Source organism: Bombus huntii, unplaced genomic scaffold (genome assembly GCF_024542735.1).
Source record: "Bombus huntii isolate Logan2020A unplaced genomic scaffold, iyBomHunt1.1 ctg00000075.1, whole genome shotgun sequence".
Lineage (NCBI taxonomy): Eukaryota > Metazoa > Arthropoda > Insecta > Hymenoptera > Apidae > Bombus > Bombus huntii.
The window spans coordinates 101,014-122,975 of record NW_026099333.1 but is presented as its reverse complement, the minus strand read 5'-3'; the positions used below and the strand labels follow the sequence as shown (position 1 = coordinate 122,975).

Sequence of the window (21,962 nt, the reverse complement as noted above, 5' to 3'; positions counted from 1 at the left end):
CTAATGATTCTGATGACGGTCACTCTGTGCAGCCTTCTCAGGAGCAGGATGCTGCGACGGCTTGCCATCAGGTCGTCCGCCCATACTGGGGCCCCGTACATCACTCGTGACCGAACGACGCCCTCGTAGAGTCGGCGCACCGCGTCTCCGGCCCCGCCGATGTTCGGTAGTAGGCCGCACAGGGCATTGGCAGTCGCTGACACCTTCGGGATCAGTGAGTCGAAGTGCGGCTCGAACGTCCACTGGCTGTCGATGGTGAGTCCCAGATACTTCATCTGTGACCCCACCCGGACGGTTTTACCTGCCATGTTTATGCATAGGCCGGGCGGTGGTGTCCCTCGCCTCTTCCTGTCAAAGAACCAGGTGGTCTCCGACTTCGCAGGGGAGACTCTCAGGCCCAGTTCGTTCACGGCACGGATCGCACAGGCCGTTGCGATTCCGCCAATGCGCAGCGTCTCGTGCCAGCCACGACCCTCGACCAGGATTAGGGTGTCGTCCGCATAGCATACTATGGCCGCGCCTGGGGGTAGCGGGCATCGTAGTACCTCGTCGTACGCAACGTTCCATAGCATGGGGCCCAGCACCGAGCCCTGCGGGACGCCACGCTCGACGGATCGCTTTTCCTCTCCTTCCTTACTGGCGTAACACACCCACCTGTCGTCGAGGTAGGCCCGGATCAATCGGACGAGGTAGCTGGGAACCTCGAAGTGCTCCAGGGCCGTCACTATCCTGTCCCATGGCATGGTGTTGAACACGTTGACGATGTCCAGGGAAATCGCCAGCGCCACGCCTTTCCGGGAGACCATGTCCTCCGCAATCGCTCGTACGCGTCTGACCGCGTCAATCGTCGAGCGCCCCTTCCGGAAGCCGTACTGGCTTTCGTGCAAACCTGGCACTTGGCCCGCTATGTGTCGTTCCAAGCGGGCGGCGACTACCCTCTCGAGTAGTTTGCCGACCTCGTCCAGTAGGCATATCGGCCGGTACGCTGACGGCGAGGTCGTCGGTCGGCCCTCCTTATGGAGCAGGACCAGCCTCGCTGTCCGCCACGCCCGGGGGTAGACTCCCTCCCTCAGGCATCTTGTGAAGAGGTGCCGGAGTCTGGGGGCCATGACCCCCATCACTTCCCCCCAGATCCGGCCAGGGATTCCGTCCGGGCCCGGTGCCACATTGCGGGCGGTCATTCTTCTGGTTGCCTCCCATATCTCCTCCTCTGTGACTTCCCAGTCGTCCCTCCATTCCAGCGGTCGTGTCGTTTCCCGTGGCCGTTCCGCCGCTCTGTTTTCTTGTGGGGGAAAGAGCGTTCCGGTGATCCGCGTCAGCAGTGCAGGTTCCATTTCCGCCGTTATCAGGGGGCCCTTCGCGCGCAGTTTCCGTGTCACCGTCCTGTATGGCCTCCCCCATGGGTCCGACTCGACTGTCTCGACCAGTTCGGACCAGGCACGGTCCTTCGCTTTTTTAATTTCCCTCTCTAGCGAGCGCCGTAGCGCGCGGCACGTCCGGTAGCGCAAGGAGACTTCTTCTTCGTCGCGTCGTCGCCAGCGGCGGGCCCTTAGGTACTGTCTTCGGGCCCGGACACATCTCGTCCTCAGTTCCGCGATGCCGGGGTTCCACCAGTAAACTGCTCTGCTTCGCACCGTGCCTGGTGTGGCTCGTGGCATGGATGCGTCGCAGATTGTTGTCATGGCTTGGCGGAGGTTCTCGGCCTCCTCTTCCACGTCTGCTTCGGTCGTCGCTGTCGAGGCCTCCCAGCTCCAAGCTGTTGCTATAGCAGCCGCCCGGAGTAGGTCTTCGTTCCTCTCCTTTATTTTCCATCTGGGTGGTGGGCGCGCGTGCCTCCACCTCGGCGGGCCGCGCCCGTCGTTTGTCGTCGGCATTCCAGGTCCAGGTGCGTCCACCTCCATGAACATGTAGAGGTGGTCCGACAGCGTCTCGATCCCTTCGGCCACTCTCCAGCCTGAGATCCGCCTGAATGCCTCGGGGGAGGCCCATGTTATGTCAACAATGGAGCTCCCTCTGCACGTCACGCAGGTACTGGTCGAGCCCCTGTTCACTAGCAGAAGACCAAGTCCCGCGGCCCAGTTTGATAGCGTGCGGCCGCGCGCGTTGGTCCTGGCGTTCCCCCATTCCGTGGAGTGCGCGTTGAACTCTCCCAGGACGAGCACTTGTCGGGGGAGTCGTCGCCTGACGCAGTCGCCAACTCCGTCCAGGAATTCTTCGAACGCTGCCCGTCCGCTGTTGGGTGACACGTACACCCCCACCACCATCATCCCTGCCCACTCGACCGCGGTGTACCCGTTGCCGCGTTCCAGCAGGGCTCCGTGGGCAAACGCCCCGGGCGTTGATGTCCAGGTGACGGCAACCATTCCGTCCGTGTCTCCGACCCACTCCGGGCCATCCAGAACTCTGTATGGTTCCGCCACCACCGCCAGGGCGACCGTGCTCTCCCGGATGGTTTGGTGGAGCAGGTCTTGTGCTCGCCTTGACCTTCCCAGGTTAGTCTGGAGGATGCGCATTCTCAGTTCCTTGGTGGCCTTTCCTTGTTCGTGGCTTCCTCCGTGCCTACCTCCTTGTTCGCGGGCTTAGGGTCGCTTTGCGGCGGGGAGCCTTTCTCGCTGCCTCTTGCAGCCGTGGATCCGCGGGCGGCTCCTTTCGTTCCCTTCTTCGAGGGGGCGCAGGCCGGTCCCCCCATCCTGTGCACCGACGGTGTTCCAAGCGCCTCGCAGAGCAGGCATTTCGGGCTCGCAGTAGTGCATGCTCTCGCCTGGTGCCCTGGTTCGCCGCATCTGAAGCACAGGTGCCCCTTGTCCTCCTTGGCGGTGCAGGTCATCCCCGTGTGTCCTATCCCAAGGCACCTGTAGCACTGTAACGGTCTCCGTTCGATGGCTTCGACCTTCGCCATCGACCAGCCTATGGCAACCTTTCCAGCCTGGGCCAGTTTCCTCACTGCACTGGCAGGACCTCGTATCCATACGGTGCCAAGTCCGTTCCGAGCGGGGCGGATTTCTCCCAGCCGGATGTCCTCCGGCTTGCAGCCGCTCTCCCTTGCCAGGGTGTTCTGGATTTCCGCCTTGGTGGCCGCTATGTCTATCAGGGACACCCTTGCCTCCGCGGCTCGGAAGGGGGTCGCCACGCGGACCTCGTTCGGGTCCAGAGCCCGCGTCAGCTGTGCTGCGAGCGCTGCGGCCTTCTCCCTTCCCTGGTCCTCAGGGTCCTCTAAGATGACACCTCCGGTGATGGTCTTCCGCATCCTCATCGTGTTGATGCCGAGCTCGGCCAGGGAGACATTGTCCTTGGCCGCAGTCAGCACCTCCGCGTAGGATTGGCTCGATTTGTCCGTCAGGGTGATTGTTACCGCTGACGTCCGCGGTGCGCGCGGGAGGGCCCCCCTGCCTCCCCCTCTTCGTGTGTTCGCCGATCCACTCTACGGAGTTTTCCTCTGGCTCTCCGCCCCTGTCTCGGGGATCAGCTTCGCCGGCTGCTTCCTCCCTGCCTCCTTCTTCTTTCCTCTTCTTTTCCTTCCGACGGTCTGCCATTCGGTGTCCGCCGTTCGGCCTCCCTTGGGCGCTGGGGCGCTTGGGGCTACAGGCTCCATCCCTCTCGTGTTCGCGGCAGGGACGACCTCCTTTCCTTCTCCTTTTTCTGTTCCCTGCAGTTGTTCCTCCAGTCGGTGCAGCAAGGATCTCATCTCCTCTACTTGGTGCTCGACTGCAGCGAGACGCGCCCTGTAGCTGTTCTCATCCGCGGTGGGGCGCGAGGCCGGCTCTTTTCGGAGTGCCTCTACCTCCGCCTCCAGTGTTGCTATGCGTCCTTGCGCTATAGCGAGTGCGTCGGTGACAGGGTCCGTTCTCCTCACTAACTCTGTCACGCCCGCGGTGATGGTTCTCGCCGCCTCCTTCAGGGTTTTCCCCTGCGTGACCTTGTGGCCGCAGGGCGCCTCGGCAGCCCTAGCCACCTCGGCGGCCCGGCGAATCAGTTCGGCTCCTATGTCCGCCGTTGTGGCTGATCTCATTTCTTCAGCCGGGTCCGCGGGGAGTTCGGGGGATTCGTTGGCCTTCTTCCTCTTCGCTCGGGGTGCTTCTCTGGCGGGGGTTTCCTCCTCCTCTGTTGCTTCCTCAGTCCATATTCCCTCCTTGTCCAGCGTGAAGCGGGAGGGTCCCTCCTTTGGCGGCATCGCCTTCGTCATGCTCCTGGTGCTAACGTGCGGCGGCTCCGCAGCCAGTTCCGTTTCCCTCCGTCCCTTGGCGTTTTCCTCTACCTCCTTCTCTTTCGCCATGGATGCGTCCGTTTCCCCGTTGGGCGGGAAATGTCGCTCGGTTAGCACTTGCCACTCTGCCAGTCGCTGTCACTTTCAAGTGGCCCGCGCAACGCGCTTCGACGCACGCGCCAATATGGCTGCGTCTGGGTAGTTCCTCGAGTAGCCCGTGTAGCGGCGCTGTTGTCACGCGTCCTAATATGGCTGCTCCACCGTCCTAACCTCACACTTGTTGGTTTGGTTTAACTCCTCCTTGTCCAGGCAGGACTTCCCGTATCCACACCCGTTTTGCGCTCACAGGCACTAGTCCTGCACTCTGGTTACCTCCCTTGCCCAGGCTCTCCAGTTTTCCGGAGATTTCGATTACGCTCGCAGCTCCGTCCTCTCTACGTCTGCCTCCCATGTATCCCTACCACTTTTTCCCGCGAACGTAGCCTGTGCTCATACTGCGACAGAGTTCGTTTCAGTTAGGCTCAATCGCTGTTTGTCCGTCGACAGCGTATAGTCGCGTCGGCCTACGATTCCTTTTTTCTTCTTGTTTCTTGCGAACACTCTCGCAACAGCCGTTCTATACGTACGCCGCCAGTATATCGCGTGATCATCGTTCCCGTTGCTTCCCTTACCCTCTCACGCCCTTCGAAGGAGACCTCCCTTTGGTTTTTCCTTGTTTGGAGGGAATTCATCGCTCGGACACATGGACTGCGAAGCACGAGGGTTGATCGAGGCATCAGCGTGATGTACTTTTCAGGTTTCATATTTTCTCTATGATACTTTCTAAGGAGAATTTGGAAGATATACATTTTTAGGAAATAAAGGTTTTTATGGAGTCATCGATAAGTTAGAATTTAATTAACTCTCTTATAACAGGTATTCCAATTTTTTAATATATAAATTTAGTTTCCTCTATGGTGTTAGAGAACATAATGCGGGCATTTTATGATATAACGAATATATTCGTATATATTTTAGTTTATTCATTCGTCAAATTTCCCTAGTAGGCCGGCCTGCAGCTCACATGCAGCACTTAGTAAAAATTTGTTTTGTTAGAGGTTGGCCATTCTTCTTGCTATAAAAATATCGTGAAGTCATATCATATGATAAAGCACCTTCTGAAAGCTAGATGCTCGATAACGAGCCTAATGATTCTGGGTAGTTTGTAATATCAAGCTTTGAATTGGCGAGATCGCTCTGCTGTCAAACCGCCGTCCAGCGACGACCACATTCTTTAACCACGTTCAAGGGGTATATCACGCTACAGAAACCATCAAAGGGTTTGCAAGTTAGTTGCCTTTTAGAAGTGGGGCAGTTGGTTGTTACATGTCATCCGTAGTTGCTGGCTGTTCTCCTTAGTCGCCATACATCATAGAGACGACAGTTATAGTCGCCAGTTGTCCTTGCTAATGGTTGCTTGTTGTCGCTAGTTAGTTCTCGTTATCGTTATGTATTCCATCAATCACGTGAAATTTAACGTATGGGATTTTATTCTTCTTTATTCTTTCTGTAGGGAGATTTTTTAAGACGAGGAAAATATAGAATATTTCAAGACGACGGTAAGGTTTGAATTTAAATAACTATTTTATGATACAACAAAGTGGAAAAACGATTTAATTTTATAAAGTTTAAGGTAATTTTTTAAAAAACTTCGACTTTAAAAGATTCAAATAGATATCTTAAACGTAATTAAACCCTCCATATCGTAAGAAATTAAATGAAATTGCGCAAGAAAGTTAATACATTTAATGTATTATTTTAAACATTTATTTAAAAACATTTATTTAAAATTTAAGTGTAGGCGTTGACGCGCGCGCGCCATTCGAAGCATTTGTCAGTTCGTTACACCTGCGGTAAAAGTTGTAACTACGAAGAAGCTTAACACATGGTGCGTCTCAAGACGACAGTAAAAAGTATTAAGAGATTTTTCGAGATTTTTTCTTTTAAGTTTCCAAGTACTTTTTCTATTTAACTTCTTTTTTTTGCATTTTCTTACAATATTCGATAAATAGAGACGAAATATGACAGTTCTTAGTTCGGGGATTTATTGGTTCGAAAGTTACTTCAAAAGTGTTTCTGGAGTTCGTGCGGTTAATACTTTTAAACTACTGAGTACGACTTATTCCGTATGGCTGGACAAATCTTTGTTGATACTGTAAGCGTAACTGGTCCGGATATTGTCTTGTGGAGATAGAAAAATACACGAAGTATTGATTGAACTACATATTTTTTTAATTCTTTTTTAATTCTTTTAGTTCTTCATATATTGATAATAGAACGATATTCCGCTACTTTGAGCACAATATAGTAATGTTTAAATAAATAATAAAATTTACGCATTTCGTCTTCATGCGTCGATAAGAAAATGCAAAAAAAGTTAAAGAAAGATGATGCGCAGACGCGAAGTTTAGTCAGCAATAATATTTAAAACCTCTAAAATATATTGTACACATTTATTTGCAAATAAGCTCAATGAAATTAAACTGTAACTGTGTTTCCAATAATGTCTTCGATGTATTGCTCGCCATTATGTCGGATTAACAACTCTAAGTGATCGACCTTAATCACTAAATGGCGGCCGTGATTCAGTGGTATAGCTTTACATATGACGGACATCGCAGGCGCTTATAAGACGTCTATTGTGAAACGTTTCCAATAGCACCGTTTATGTGATGGTGAAATCTGAATATATATATATCGCTGAAATATATATCGCTTATCACTTGAGTCTGACACGATCGTTTTTAAATAGAATCACAATTTTTTATTCTTTACAAAATCAGTCTATAAAGATTATGTGCAAATAAAATAGATAAATAGATAAATGGTTGTACAAACTTATAAAACAGATATTACAAGTATATCTAAATAAATGATATATTTATAAATTGTAATATTTGATCTAAAGTTTAAATAAATAAAAGAGATACTCGTGACTTACAATAAAAGTATTTTTTTTCAATTTTTAAACAAAGCAAAAGTGGATAACAATTTTTCAAAATGTAAAAATCAACACAATGGTTGGTTTCTTTAATTAATCAATAACGTTTAAAGTTAATTAATGTCCAGAGTGGTTTGTACATTTTGTATTTCGCCGTATTTCAACGTTCGATATGTAAATAGAACTTGATGCCTGAAATATCGAAAAAATAATTAAATCCGATCGTTCTGTCGAATTTGCAAATTGTATACTCGTGTAAAATCGAGTGCGCTTGTGTATGCTGATACGAAATGTGGTAGTATATTTTTCTTTTTTCGATTATCGTTATCACTTTTTGTGTGGAAAAATTAATTCCGTGAAATGGAAGTGCAATCAATACGGTTTATCACGAAATAATAGCACAACGACGGTACATATTGGTATTGACGTCAGCTTCACAAAATTTCTCGAGTATCGCGGTCGACTATTTGGGTTAAGAATTCATTTTCAAGGTCCTACAAGCACGAGTATCTTATGGATATGAAATTTTCAGTGTACATTTTAATAACCATATTTCATATTGCATGCTGCGGTCCAAGAAAAATTCGCAGTTAATATTCTGCTAATCCCTGCTGCTTTTAAAGACCATAAGTAAGGTCCGTAAGGTCGTCCGTAAGGTTTAAAAGATTTCGAGTAGATTTGTATTACGTATTTTATCTTCTAATTTTTAAAGAGAGGGTCGTGTTTAATTAATTGAAAATGACGAAACTGTAATGGGACATTATTATCAAATATTAAACGTGGTTCCATTGGGTACTTTTATGGTCTTTGCGAGATATATATGCATTATACGTTGCTATTAGCAACGCGTAGCGATGAACGATGGAGAGCAGTACCTTCGTTATCTCGTCTCGGTTGTGTACATATCAGTGATGCACAGTACTCGTACTAAATATCTTACAAATTCCATACAGATTTTCAGATTAGTTTCGAATAATACCAACACGACCATGATAGTCACAGTACAGTATTAAATAGTGCCACTATGCATAATACACTCCTAAAATGTTTCTACAAATATATTTGTCCGAATATTTTTGTCAGCTACTATATCCTAACCAGGATTTATTAAACAATATATAGATTTAAAAAAGAATATATAACGACATTACTTGTTTAGGCTAGATTGGTTTAACTTGTATAGTTTTAATAACTGTGTAAGATCAAACAAGAACTTATCGTTAGTTTGGCGAGATTTGATTACACGAAGCAACATAATTGCTTTGAAACTCAGGACAGAAAACAATGTCAACCGGTAGACGCGTTTGTCTGGTGAACGTGTAACGCGTGAATAATAGATAGCGACAATCACGCGAACGCTAGTTACAGCTGACTTGGCTTACATTGTAGCATTCAAACTAGAGTATACGAGCCGTAAGCGCTATTGAAAGTTCAAAGGCCGACTAGTGAGCTTCATCCTATCTCATTTTTTAATCAGGCGATGGATCGACGAATCGTATTGATTTCGAGGATTATTATAGTTCTGTGGCAATTTTAAAGCGTGGTTTGTCTAATCTTGTCTCGATAGCTACAGACTCTTTGGCGAGCAGCCTGAAACTTGATCCAGTTTCGAGAAAATGAAAAATTCGTTTCTTCTCTTTGCTTCCCTGTTCCCTCTTTCCTCCTTTTTCCCTTTTTACATCGCGTTAAGACCCGTTAAATAATATTGACTGCCGTGGACGCTGGCTGAGAAGTGCACTTTATAACTAGCTTTAAAATCACTGACGTCGATGAGGACAAAGGTAAGTTAGAGGGTCATTTATCTGAGCTGGTGTTATTCGACCTGAACTCTGCAGCTTTTCAGAGCTTCTTTCGTTTTTCTTTTAAGAGCAGAGATGTTAACTGGTCTTTTGTTACGTGTAAGAAGTATGTACTAAAGCTTATTTAGCACCAATTGGTTGCTCAAAGTCGAGATATACATACCTATATTATATTAATACGTTACAGAAGATTACGCGTTAGTTAGCTTATGAGAATTTATAGTGTGTCACAGATCACAAAAGCAGAATGACTACTTTTTCATAAACGATATATGTATATGAATTGAAAGTTTAACTATTACGCCACATACTTCTCTCGATAAACGTCGTCGAGTGCATATTGTTAAAGAATATTAGCCATTTGAATTAAATAGTTTCGAAGATACTAATGCTTCTGTGAAGTTTTTGCAGGCTGTTAATTTTTTATTGAGATAGTACAAATTTTGAATAACTTTGATTAAAAAAATCACATTACATTAACGCGTAGAATGTAACGTAACGTAGATAATGTAAATATAAATTATATTACAAGGAAATAATACGGGTAAGTAATGTGAAACATTCTGGTTAAAATTGCATCCTTTGAAGGCTAGGACACACAGTACTTACGAAGTAGATTAAGTACCAAATGGGGTACTTAAGAAAATTCATGTTGTCATTGTTTAATAAACATCTTCAGCTAATAGCTTTCTGCAAAAGCTGGTTTAAGTTATGCTAGCTTATTCCTTATTAATTGCAATTATATTGTTCGTATCTCCTAGAGGATTAACAATCCATTTTTATAATGGATAATAGAAGTAAATTCCTATTAGGTTGTCCCAAGTTTCTTTCGTTTTATAAAGAAATGACAGATGCACAACATATTTTGTTTTATGTTATTCTATATTATTTTACATTAAATTGGAAAAAGGTGGATCACACGTAATTTAATAAAATAATATAAAACGAAAAATGTTGTACATCTATTACTATCTTATAAAACGAAAGAAACTTTTAAAACAACCTAATATTTCTCTACTACGACGCTTTTACAGTGCTAAAATATTTGATAAAAATGTTAAGAAATTCTAATATTGATTTAAGCGTATCGATTTATCTGCTCTTCATATTTAATCAAACAGAAATTGTTAATTATGATTTCCACTTAAAAGCGGATTGCATATTATGAGGATAAATTATCAAATTCATCTCTAATATAGACATTAGAGAATCATTCATAGCCGCAATCCTGTTTACCGCTAACATTCCTGGTACTCAATAATTCATTAGGTGACTGCTTTAGCCGCACAGAATACACCTACAAATAATTAATCGCGATTAATATTCCATCGACTTTTGAAAATCCCTCATGTGATCTATTTCATGCGATGAAAATACGTATAAATTGAGATTGCGATCGACCATCCTCAGTCGGATAAATCGAGTGATTCAAATTATAACACAAAAAAAAGTTAAAACTAGTTACATTATCTTATTCAATTTTTATGTATTATTTGGCGGAAGAAACTTTGGTAATTGGTAAGTAAAGTTCACCTCCTTAATGTTAATGATTTTAATATGTTATTAAGCTCAAAGTTCTAAGGAATTTTCTATATATATATATATATACATATACATAACTGTATGCGTATATGTATAATATACGTATAACAACCAAAGTTCAGCTCTCAAGTGTACGCAAAACTTTTATGTTCATTTTACGCTATACCAGTATGTTTCATGAATTTGTTTGCTAACAGTATCGAAACAAATAACAAGCAGAGGACGAGCTATTCATGAATTGTTTTGCCAGCGTGTACGCTCCCAATATTTTCTATTTGAGAAAACATACTTGTTGCTATTGCAACTACAAATATTTTTACAGTCGACGCTTTTGCCGTGAATCATTGTCTAACATGTAAAATCGAGAAAAAACATGGTTTATTGTGATGGAAATGTGGAAAACCGCAAAACCGATATAGAAGGGAAAATAAAGGAAAGGAAGGTTGATAAGTAGAAGCTTGGGGTCAAGTTTAATTCACTGAAACCGAGCTGCTTGTATTATCACAAAACAAAATTGCCAGTACGTCATTTCCGTACTCTCGTCCTCGCGAAAATGGTTTCGCTTGTTAAGGAAAAACGAAGAGACAGGGAAGAGAGGAAAAAGCAGACGGAGAGCGCTTTTAAAAAGCTGGCGAACCGTGTGTTACCACAACGAGACACGCGATGCTATTTGTCGCTTTAAATTGTGCCGCAACTCGTTTTTGAGATCTTTGCCAAGGGCGCGTTAAAACACGCTGAAAATATATTTCTGGCTTTTCTGGGGTTTAACTGAAATATGACAAATAACGTTGTAAAACATATGTACTTATGACTTACAGAGTAATTGAGTGTACAAAATATATAGTATACAAAATAGCCAGCGATTTAGGGCTTTAAAAGATCAAAAGGAAAGAAAAGAAAAGAAAAGAAAAGAAGAAAGATAATATGTTGTGGCAGTCTAAGTCGATCTAAGAAAATAGATAAAGGGAGGGAGGGGCAAAGCTAGTTAATCTGGAAAGAATCCAAGCGTCAATTTCAAGCATTTACAGAGAATCAAGCGGGCTGGTTAAAGTCGTGAGTTGAGCAATTATCCCGCGTTAGGTTCAATCAGGTTAGTCCCACGCGAAATTGATCCAACCATGCGAAAACGAGTGTATTCTGATTTCTCTCGCAGATACTTCTGGCTAGTGCAGTACCTACACGGTGGTTGTTGAAATAGCCGCTTCTCATCTATTTTCCGCAGCACGGACATCATCCTTTGATCCCTTACGACTAACGAAGTTTTCGAAGATGTACGGCAGTTTGAGATTCTACTTGAAAATGATCATGATTGCGGTCTGTGTGCCGTCTGCTCTTCTTTCTGTCCTTCCGTTAAAAACTGGTAAGTTGATACTGATTAATTATGCCATCGAAACCATATATAATGGCTACAAAAATGCCGCTAATATAATATTCCTTCTTTCTTGTATCTTCTTTCTTGTATCTTCTTTCTTGTATATATATCTTGTATATATATCTTTCTTTTATATATATATATATAATAATTCTATATTGAAAAAATATGAAATTATCATGATATATACATTACTACATAAGTTATATATAAAATATGTATATTATACCCTTGCCTACTGACTGATATGAATTTCTTTCGGTCTCGAATGCGTTAAAAGAGAGCGCAAAGAAGTCGAAATTACTTATTGTAATTAGTAAAACGACCTGAGAGGCAGACAGATACAAGAAAGAAGGAATATTATATTAGCGGCATTTTTGTAGCCATTATATAGGGTTTCGATCACATAATTAATCAGTATCAACTTACCAGTCTTTAACGGAAGGACAAAAAGAAGAGCAGACGGCACACAGACCGCATTCATGATCATTTTCAAGTAGAATCTCAAACTGCCGTACATCTTCGAAAACTTCGTTAGTTGTAAGGGATCAAAGGATGATGTCCGTGCTGCGGAAAATAGATGAGAAGCGGCTATTTCAACAACCACCGTGTAGGTACTGCACTAGCCAGAAGTATCTGCGACAGAAATCAGAATACACTCGTTTTCGCATGGTTGGATCAATTTCGCGTGGGACTAACCTGATTGAACCTAACGCGGGATAATTGCTCAACTCACGACTTTAACCAGTCCGCTTGATTCTCTGTAAATGCTTGAAATTGACGCTTGGATTCTTTCCAGATTAACTAGCTTTGCTCCTCCCTCCCTTTATCTATTTTCTTAGATCGACTTAGACTGCCACAACATATTATCTTTCTTCTTTTCTTTTCTTTTCTTTTCTTTCCTTTTGATCTTTTAAAGCCCTAAATCGCTGGCTATTTTGTATACTATATATTTTGTACACTCAATTACTCTGTAAGTCATAAGTACATATGTTTTACAACGTTATTTGTCATATTTCAGTTAAACCCCAGAAAAGCCAGAAATATATTTTCAGCATGTTTTAACGCGCCCCTGGCAAAGATCTCAAAAACGAGTTGCGGCACAATTTAAAGCGACAAATAGCATCGCGTGTCTCGTTGTGGTAACACACGGTTCGCCAGTTTTTTTTTTTTTTTTTTTTTTTTTTTTTTTTTATATCGGTGACTGCCATATTCTCTTGAGTTTCCAAATCGTAAAGAATCTTTCCCCAGGGATTGGTCAACTGTGTATGTCCCCATGCGACGTAACTTGCTTAAGGAACACGAGCCGGTGATATGCAGGCAACGTATAATTGATTATCATTCGCTCTGAAACGCTGAAGTAATGACCAGTGCAGTGGTCCAGTGGTCATATTGAATGCCGCTGGATATATCAGCATTTGGCAACCTAACCCAGAGAAGCAGGAAATATGAAGCCACCGAATACCAATTAACTTCGTAGTTGCACGGTTCACATTCCATCATTTCTGAATATGCGAGGACAGTCCTCTTATTGTGCTTTTAATTCTTTTATTTGTTTCATTTTCAGCAAATATACTGGTTTTTTTAAATTAAGCTTCTTTTTATACAGAGTTACAGATTATATTAATTTTATATAGAATATATTTAAGAAAGATATTTAATTTTTTGCTAGTTAAGTATTGATCGATTAAGTTACTGTACCTTTGTTCCGATAAATGCGTGCCATTTCCTCGAATCTAATATCATAGCAAATGCCAATACCTATTTTGCAGCCCTTCACATCGAACGTCGTTAGGGAGTTACCAGGACTGAGTGAATCACTCTCTCGAAAAGTAATCTTATTAGGAATGTCGATGTCGAATAGATGTACCTAATAACATAAAAATGTAGTCGCTAATTCTATTGCTGCAACTTTAGTAATTTAATATCAAAGTTACCAACTCCTAAACTTTAATTATTTTTTATTTAATAACTGACAGCGTTTTTATCACTTTCTTTTATTAAAAAATCTTATCATTTAATAATGTTTAAAAAGGAGAAAAAATAAGTATAATAATATTTTAAGTATTTGAAAAATTTATACAACACAAACACATTACAACAAAAATGGGCGTTTCCCGTATCATAACGTATTTTATAAACCGTAAATTATAGAATTGGTTATAGTATACGTATGTACATATGTATATTCCTAAATTATTCCTAGATAGAGTCACTTTCTTCGCCCCAATATTTTCAAATTCAAAGCCATAAAGGAATATATTACTTACCTTTCGGTGTTTTGCTATCAAAGTTCCATCTGGACCCCAAATAGTACAGGTATTGTACAATTTATCGCCCTCTATTTCAGGCATCGTACCACCAACTACATAGATGTTGTTTTCTTTAGCTGCGTTCGATGAAGCAACGCTCGTTTCACCATCAGGAATACTCTCGGCGTATTTTGGAAAGTACTCTGCGTTGCAATATTTCAATTAATGAAATGTCTTTTGTTCCAACCATAAATTAAATTGAAATGTTTGTCAGTTTTTTATTTTTTAAATTATTAAAATAACTAAGTTTTATATTTCGACTTAATTAAATATGCAATTACTTAGCTAATAGTATATATAATAAATTGTTTCTACAGGTTCAAAATGAAAAATGAATATTTAGAAATATTTAATTACGACAATGTTATTTGTGTTAGCATCAGTGGCTTGTTACTCAACGACTTTGCTAGTACTTTTTGAAACATAAAGTTAGTTTTCAATTAACACTTATACTAGAGGCGGAATTATAAATGCAAAATAATTGATAATACTAATTTATAAGTACCTAATTATTAGTATCTTCAAAAATATATTTATACAAAAATCACGATAATCATGAAAATGGGGAAATCCTATATTCTCGAATCAATTCACAATTTATTTTGTATATTAATTAGATTCCGCGCTCATCAGTACGTACTCACTGGCGAGATCGAGAAAATGTATCGGCAATTCCTCGTACGACCAGAGGATCGGAAATATCAAAGGATATTATGGCGCAGCGCGAGTGGAGAAACAGAAACATATGAGCTTAACACCGTAATACTCTTATCATAGAAATAGAAGCAGTCCTCAATTCCCGCCCGCTAACTCCTATCTCCACCGATCCAAATGATCTCCTAGCCCTCACTCCCGGACATTTCCTCATTGGCGATTCATTAATGTGCTTACGTGATCGAGATTTCAGAGACATTCCATCGAACCGACTCTCCAAATGGCAGCATATCCAACAGCTTAAACAACATTTTTGGAACCGCTGGCATAAGGAGTATTTGAACGAGCTAACCAACCGCAATAAATGGAGCAAGGGTGGACACAGCATCCAAAAGGGCACAATCGTCATCCTCAGAGAGGACAACGTTCCCTCCATGCATTGGCCTCTGGGCCGAGTTATCAAGGTTCATCCAGGCGCCGATGGTGTCATCCGGACAGCTACAGTTCAGACGGCAAAGAGCATTTTGGATCGGGGCGTCAAAAGGCTTGTCCCACTGCCAATTCAACCCGATCTCGAGAAACCCGAACAACTAGCCACCGAGCCGAAATAAGATGGGAACTTCAACCACACCTCGCTAGTTTGATCGGTACCCTCTCAACGGGGGGAGAATGTTACGCCATGCGGCTTACCATAGGTCATATTCTTAACTATCGATCGCGGCACTATAATGTCGCAGACGGATCGTCGCGTCTGCCCGGCAAACAAACATTGTAGTGGCAAGCGCATGGTTCATTAAGCAGGGCGACTTCCAGAAACGTCGACTCGTGGCCCGTATTTTACCTCGCAGTAAAAGAATGTGGCGTGATCCGAACGTAGTGGGGGTCGCCTTCCAGAAAAAACGAAAAAAATCGAAAGGCGTTCAGAACTTTTCGAGAAGTCGAACCGTCAACACATGTGGTATGTCGCGCATTACTTATCAACCAAAACGCAGTTACATTTTTTTTGTTCCATTTATATCTTTCTAGTTAATAAGTTGTTGAAATAAACATTAATTTATTTGTGTTAATTCTGTGGAATTTCAATGAACTACCCTTATTATCATAATCGAAATAAGGGGATCGATCAGTTCGTGGCGTCGATTATTTAATCGTAACGGGAACTTACAACTCTCGTTGACGTGCTATCTCGCGATCGCGTCTCTCCGCGAACGGTCGAAACAAAATGATTCACTAAAAACTGTCCTGAATTCCTAAGAATTTATTTACCGAAAAACTGACAAAGTGTTTATTTAAAAAATGAGGTTGAAGGTAGTCCTTTTCTTTCATTTCATTCATTTTCATTTTCTTTCTTAAGTATGGCTAACACAATATCTAATCAATTAAAATTTTATATTTTCACGTGAAAAGTTTCTTTAGATAATTATTATCAACATGATGACTAACTCTTACGGATTAATACGTGTCTGTAGGGCAATCCGGTGGACTTGATCGGCTTTTTACTTCGAAAGTTGAGTAATCGGTGTCGCTTTCTTACGCATCTTTGAACTGTATAAATGTTTTAAAATTGTTTGATCCAGAATGTACCACACCGGACAATCAAGAAGGCAGGTGCCTTGACTACAGAAAATGTAAACCTCTGCAAGAAATATGGCAGATACAGTACCGTACAGCCACCGATTTTTATAGACGATCAGTGTGCAGATACCAGGTCAATGTTACGATCGTTTGCTGTCCGAACGATCCAAACAAAGAGAAGAGAGAAATTTTAATAAAAACTGTGTATAAGTATAAGGCTTTGCGACCACCATACTGTGGTTTTAGCAACGTCTCTCATACCAGGGTGGTCGATGGTAAACCAGCTGAACTTGGTACGTTTTATGTCTTTCTTTCCGATTAATAATAAGCCATTTACTGCAAAGCATGAACTTTAAAGACATTAAACAGCACATCAATGTACATTTCAATTAGACTAAATAATAATGCTATGATTTTATCGGTAGTAACTTTACTTATTAACTTGAATTATTTCTTTCTTTTACTTCATGTTAGGAAGAGTATCTTTTTGCTTGAAATAAAAAATTGATATAGGAGTAATAATATGGATAGAGATCAAAAACTGTTAGGGCAGAAATTACACGTTTGAACTTTATAGTTCAGTATAGTTCAAATAGAAATTATATAGAATTATTTAATAATTTGTATTCCACTGGAATAAAAATTTAATTTCTGTCTTTATCAAATCTCTATTTCAGAGTATTTGTACGTATGTAATTATCGTCTGCTGTATGATCGAATATCGAATAGGTAATAATCGTTGTTACTCGTTATGTGAGAAAAAATTATGTATATTCACAACTATGACTATTGCATTTTAGGCGCTTGGCCATGGATCGCTGCATTAGGTTTTCGTAATCCCCGAAACCCAGACAAACCACTATGGAAGTGCGGAGGTTCCCTGATATCAGCTAGGCATGTTTTGACCGCAGCACATTGTGCACATATGGATGGAATAGAAAACATACACAATCATAATATTGCCATTCTTAGATTGGTGGAGGAGGTGCCATTTTCGAGTAAGTCTTCAAATATATATATATATATATATATGCTATTGAGTATTACTGAAGTATCATATCCTGAAATTTCTTACTGTACACATATATTGTGTCATAAAGCGTGTATAATTCTTTCTCATACTTTTGGTCATTCGTTTCCTGCATTTTCATTTATTTTTTTATTTTTCAGGGTACGTATATCCCATTTGTACGAAAGAGCAACTTCGTCGGCTATAACCCCCTTGTTGCTGGATGGGGAGCGTTAAGATATAGTAAGTGATATCAATTTTATAATAAAATTAAACAGTTCCAGTCTTAAATATCTTTCTCATTTTCTTCGTAGGACGACCACGACCTAATGCATTAATGGAAGTACAAATGCCAGTGATTGAGAACGCCGAATGCAAAATAGCTTATTCCAAATTTCCTAATGCACCTGATATCACTGATGGTATAATATGCGCCGAACATGCTCAGGGTGGAGAGGATTCTTGTACGGTAATTAAGTTACAGAGTTACTACAAACTATACGGTATCTGAAGACACGTCAATTCGAATTAACATCAAATCGACGTCTTAAACATTAAAAATAATAGATAAACACAATTTAATAGTTTTGCCCACTTCTCACACCTCGTTATGGTATTTAATCTAATTTCCTTCTAATCTTAGTTTTGCTCAAAATACATATAACATGTACGTTATAAATTGGAGTATTTCAATACACAAATCAATAGAAGATTATTACTGTATATAAGTATAATTTCAATGCAATTCGACCGATATATTTCAGTATCTTTGATTAAAAATTTAACGATCCTTTCAGGCCGACCGTGGCGGGCCACTGCTGATACAACATGAATTAACCTCGTATTTAATAGGTATTGTGTCTTATGCTTATAAGTGCGGCACAGCTGGGTATCCCAGCGTTTACACTAGGGTCACATCGTACCTTGACTTCATTCTCCAAGCGATGCAATAATATGATATTACTGTTCCATAAATATCATTGTGTAAAAAACGTAAAGTTGGATTTTCTTATTGTGGAGATAAGAAACAGCTCAAATTTACATTGTTTTGTACGTTACAAATTATAGGCTTAAAATGTACGAAATGTAACTTTGAAACGACACTAATTTTTTACGCACGATAAACCTCCACGACTTAGGTATGTAAAGATGATAAACGTATATTAATTCTATTAATTTGGTAATAATAAACCAACTTTCTGAGAAGTTCTGTAAATTTCGTTTCTGTTGTATCAAGAGAATAATGGAATATTCCACTTAGATCGTATACTTCTTGTATGTACGTACAAAATTTTCCGGCTAATCTAAAACACTTCATAAGATAGAGAGCTTCTGGAAATTCGGACACAGAGAGTGCATAAAATACAAGATAAGTCTCGTGTCTTTCAAAATTATTTTTTATTCGCTAAAAACGTCCTGTGTACTCATGCAATCACATGCAACCTCGAAACTTCACTTATTTTTTATCACTTTCCAATTCAATACACAGTTTCAGCATTTTTGACTATATGTAAGAGAAATTTCCATTCAGCCAAAGGTGTACTTACAGATTATAGATTCCTATACGACTCTCAGTAAAAATTTATCCGCACTCCAGATAGTTAAAACTTCTGTCGACCGTATTGATCCATCTGCACTCTTCGTATGACGTCAATATCTGTTCAGTGCTGCTGCGCAGGTTTCTTTGTGTTACGTCAATTCGTTTGTGACCGTTGCGCGAGTAATGGCGCTTTGCAATGGTGATTTGCAGGAAAACAGTGCAGGATGCTGTGATTCGTTTCTTGTGGTCGGAGGTTATGTTTGATGCCTATATTTATCAAAGATTTAATGCACATTATGGAGAAAGTGTTTTGTCACGAAGTGTGTTTGAATGGGCACAAAAGTTCAAAGAAGATCGCACAAGTGTTATGAAAAAACAGCTGGACGCCCGTCCACATCCCCGATGACAACATTGAACGTGCTCATGAACTTATGCTCTATGGAATAGACGAGTGACAGTGGATAATGTGGCAAATCATTTGCAAATCAGCCACGGCTCTGCTTATGCAATAGTACACGACAGATTTGGATTTTAAAAAGTTTGTGCGAGATGGATGCCGAAAAAGCTGATGAAAAGGTGAAGACGACGATGCATTCGTGGTTCGCAGCTCAGCCCAAAACATTTTTTAATGAGAAAATACAAAGGTCCTTCGGCAAATGGACAAAGTGTATACAGAAATCGAGTGATTATGTCAAAAAATGATGTATGTCTTTTTTGACAATTGCTTAAAATAAATTCTACACCGACAGAGCGGGTAACTTTTTACTCACCCTCGTAAGACACTTAAATTTCCAATCTATTATGATGAATAAAAGAGCTTATACTATTAAATCTAATTGTATTTTGTTGCATGAGAGTACACGTGTATGTGATGTACATTACCTTTATATCCCCTTGAACGCTTCAATATTGCGCATATATACTATATTTTGTACAGCTTCTATAAAATTTCGTATGTTTGTTTAGGCTGTTAATCTAGAGGCTGGAGTACAAAGAAGTGGCACAATGATGTGGGCTGATGACATTTATAATTATCAAGGAATCACCCCTACATTCGCTCAGGTATATATCGTTGACTATAACGTATTTAACATATATGATTGTTAGAATATTAATAATTAATTTTTAATTCTATCAGAATTTTAATGAAACTGTCCCTTGGGAAGGAAGAACTGATACCTTGATATCACGGTTTGTACATCCTATATATACGACAAATTTTAGAACATTATATAACGAAGAACCAGATCGTCGTGGCCATGTGATGTGAATAAAAGGACTTGAATTTGATGATATTTTTATAATGTTAGATAACATAACTAAGTATCTTCACAGTAAGATAGGATGACATGGTTTACATGATCTTAATGTTGTTCACTTGAGTGATGATATTATAAGGAAAAGTGTAATATCACAGGTAGGATGATTCATAATTTAGAACTACTAACTCATGTATGTATTAAAAATTAAAGAAATATATTAAATTTTATAGGATATTTATGTTTAGTAACCAGTAATTCAGAGATTGGTATTCATGGTTACTATAACGAGGCTGTAGAAACGCACCCTTTCTTCTTTGCAAATGGTCCTGTATTTATGTCTAAGCCGAAACTGGAACCTCTGAATAATTTAGATTTATTCTTGTTATTTTCTAAAATACTTATCTACAGTATACCATAAGGAATGATACCGTATCGCACCTAATCAAGTGCCTTAAGAAACATCAACAGGATATCACAGTAATCCCTTATCGACAGATATGTAAGTAAAAGTTATCTGTCATTGTTATACACAATTATGTGTTAGTGTTATACACAGTTATTTATCATTTTCTATTAATTCAGTTGTAGCCACTACAATATCTATGACACTGGTAGTAATTATAAGAACAATAATGATGTTCTATAAGAGGAAATGATGATTAGGAACAAAAACTTACAGGTAAGTCAAAGTATATGTTATTTGCCATTTGAAAAGAAAGTTACTAACTTGGAATTTTTTGATAAATAATAATTGTGCAAAATATATTGGATTTCAAATTTGTCAAAAATTGAAATTTAAGAAGCATTGTAATAATATAACATTAATATTTTGATTTTTCAGGAGATATCATGCGGTGGATGGATAATATGTAAAAAATATTATATAAGAAATAGCATCATGACAAAGAATATATAAAGACAGTTTCATTTTTTATAAATAAAAATTTGTTGTTCCAGATTTTGAAATATAGTGAAACGTTTAATTAGTATCTTAATATCTTTAAATAATTATTATTTTAGAATCAATTGTAATTGTATCATACGTACTTTTGAATTCATGCAAGAACATATGTAATTTTGAAGTAGTTATTATTAGGAAATTGTTAGACGCGAACAGTATGCGAAAAGTTAGTATGTAGTGTAATAATTATCAATCAAAGCACAAGAATTAAATTCTTGAGGAAAAAATTTCCGGAATTTCTTATTTACATGATTATAAAGAAATCCATAATAAAAAGGAGCTGTTTTCTAATACTTCTCTTCCTTGTAATGCCTACGTTAATAATAACGAGGTTCGACTTTTTGTTTTTAGAGGGATACTGGAAAATTTGAAAGTACAGTACCATTGGGAAGAAAATCACGATATTGAAAACGATATTTGCAAGTAAATTTCCAAAAAATCTGTTTTCAAATTTTCGCTTTCTATTTCACATTAAAAGAAAGGGAGGGCTGCCTTCTTTTTCTGCAAGACAAAACAAACATTCTGAATCTCGTATCAATGAATGATGTCAATAAGTTATTTTTCTTTTCAGATTGAACAATATTCCAGATTTATTCATAATTTCATACTACGCGAAGAATAGACTTTCATAGGTATATAAAGGAAATATTAAGTATTGGAAAACTCTTTTTCGTTGTAGGTGACATATGCTTCACGGTTGAACACATGTATTTTTGAACACATATAAATGAAGAAGTACTCTTATGGAGAAA

The 21,962-nt window shown here is 40.2% G+C and overlaps 3 protein-coding genes and 1 long non-coding RNA gene across 5 annotated transcripts; 2 read left to right on the top strand and 2 right to left on the bottom strand.

Annotated features, from left to right (window-relative positions):
- Positions 1–2,515: 2,515 nt before the first annotated feature.
- Positions 2,516–3,253, bottom strand: LOC126876437 (uncharacterized). The gene has a single exon (XM_050639292.1). It carries the CDS (start codon positions 3,251–3,253, stop codon positions 2,516–2,518), a length of 738 nt encoding a protein of 245 aa, XP_050495249.1.
- Positions 3,254–10,056: 6,803 nt separating this feature from the next.
- Positions 10,057–14,346, bottom strand: LOC126876458 (omega-amidase NIT2-A-like). Its single transcript, XM_050639315.1, has 3 exons — positions 14,168–14,346; positions 13,599–13,767; positions 10,057–10,280 (listed from the first exon to the last, which is right to left on the bottom strand). The coding sequence occupies exons 1-3, from the start codon at positions 14,249–14,251 to the stop codon at positions 10,249–10,251; spliced, it is 285 nt and encodes a 94-aa protein (XP_050495272.1). The 5' UTR covers positions 14,252–14,346; the 3' UTR covers positions 10,057–10,248.
- A 3,303-nt stretch (positions 14,347–17,649) lies between these two features.
- Positions 17,650–19,030, top strand: LOC126876457 (uncharacterized). Its single transcript, XM_050639314.1, has 3 exons — positions 17,650–17,690; positions 17,762–17,916; positions 18,300–19,030. Exons 2-3 carry the CDS (start codon positions 17,785–17,787, stop codon positions 18,513–18,515), a joined length of 348 nt encoding a protein of 115 aa, XP_050495271.1. The 5' UTR covers positions 17,650–17,690; positions 17,762–17,784; the 3' UTR covers positions 18,516–19,030.
- Positions 19,031–19,631: 601 nt separating this feature from the next.
- Positions 19,632–21,181, top strand: LOC126876459 (uncharacterized). Of its 2 annotated transcripts, none has more exons than XR_007694203.1 (6): positions 19,632–19,741; positions 19,954–20,049; positions 20,126–20,404; positions 20,480–20,748; positions 20,832–20,928; positions 21,091–21,181. It is a non-coding gene; the product is annotated as an uncharacterized LOC126876459 (long non-coding RNA). The 2 variants fall into 2 exon arrangements; XR_007694204.1 differs by lacking the exon at positions 19,632–19,741 and adding an exon at positions 19,747–19,761.
- Positions 21,182–21,962: the final 781 nt, after the last annotated feature.

Excerpts from the sequence above, each read along its gene's own strand:
- LOC126876457 (XM_050639314.1), top strand. The coding sequence starts at position 17,785 with ATGGAAGTACAAATGCCAGTGATTGAGAACGCCGAATGCAAAATAGCT. Across the intron at positions 17,917-18,299 it reads GTGGAGAGGATTCTTGTACG|GTATTGTGTCTTATGCTTAT; the intron begins GTAATTAAGTTA and ends CGTATTTAATAG.
- LOC126876458 (XM_050639315.1), bottom strand. The coding sequence starts at position 14,251 with ATGCCTGAAATAGAGGGCGATAAATTGTACAATACCTGTACTATTTGG. Across the intron at positions 13,768-14,167 it reads TGATAGCAAAACACCGAAAG|GTACATCTATTCGACATCGA; the intron begins GTAAGTAATATA and ends TTATGTTATTAG. Across the intron at positions 10,281-13,598 it reads ACGCATTTATCGGAACAAAG|GTGTATTCTGTGCGGCTAAA; the intron begins GTACAGTAACTT and ends AATTATTTGTAG.
- LOC126876437 (XM_050639292.1), bottom strand. The coding sequence starts at position 3,253 with ATGAGGATGCGGAAGACCATCACCGGAGGTGTCATCTTAGAGGACCCT.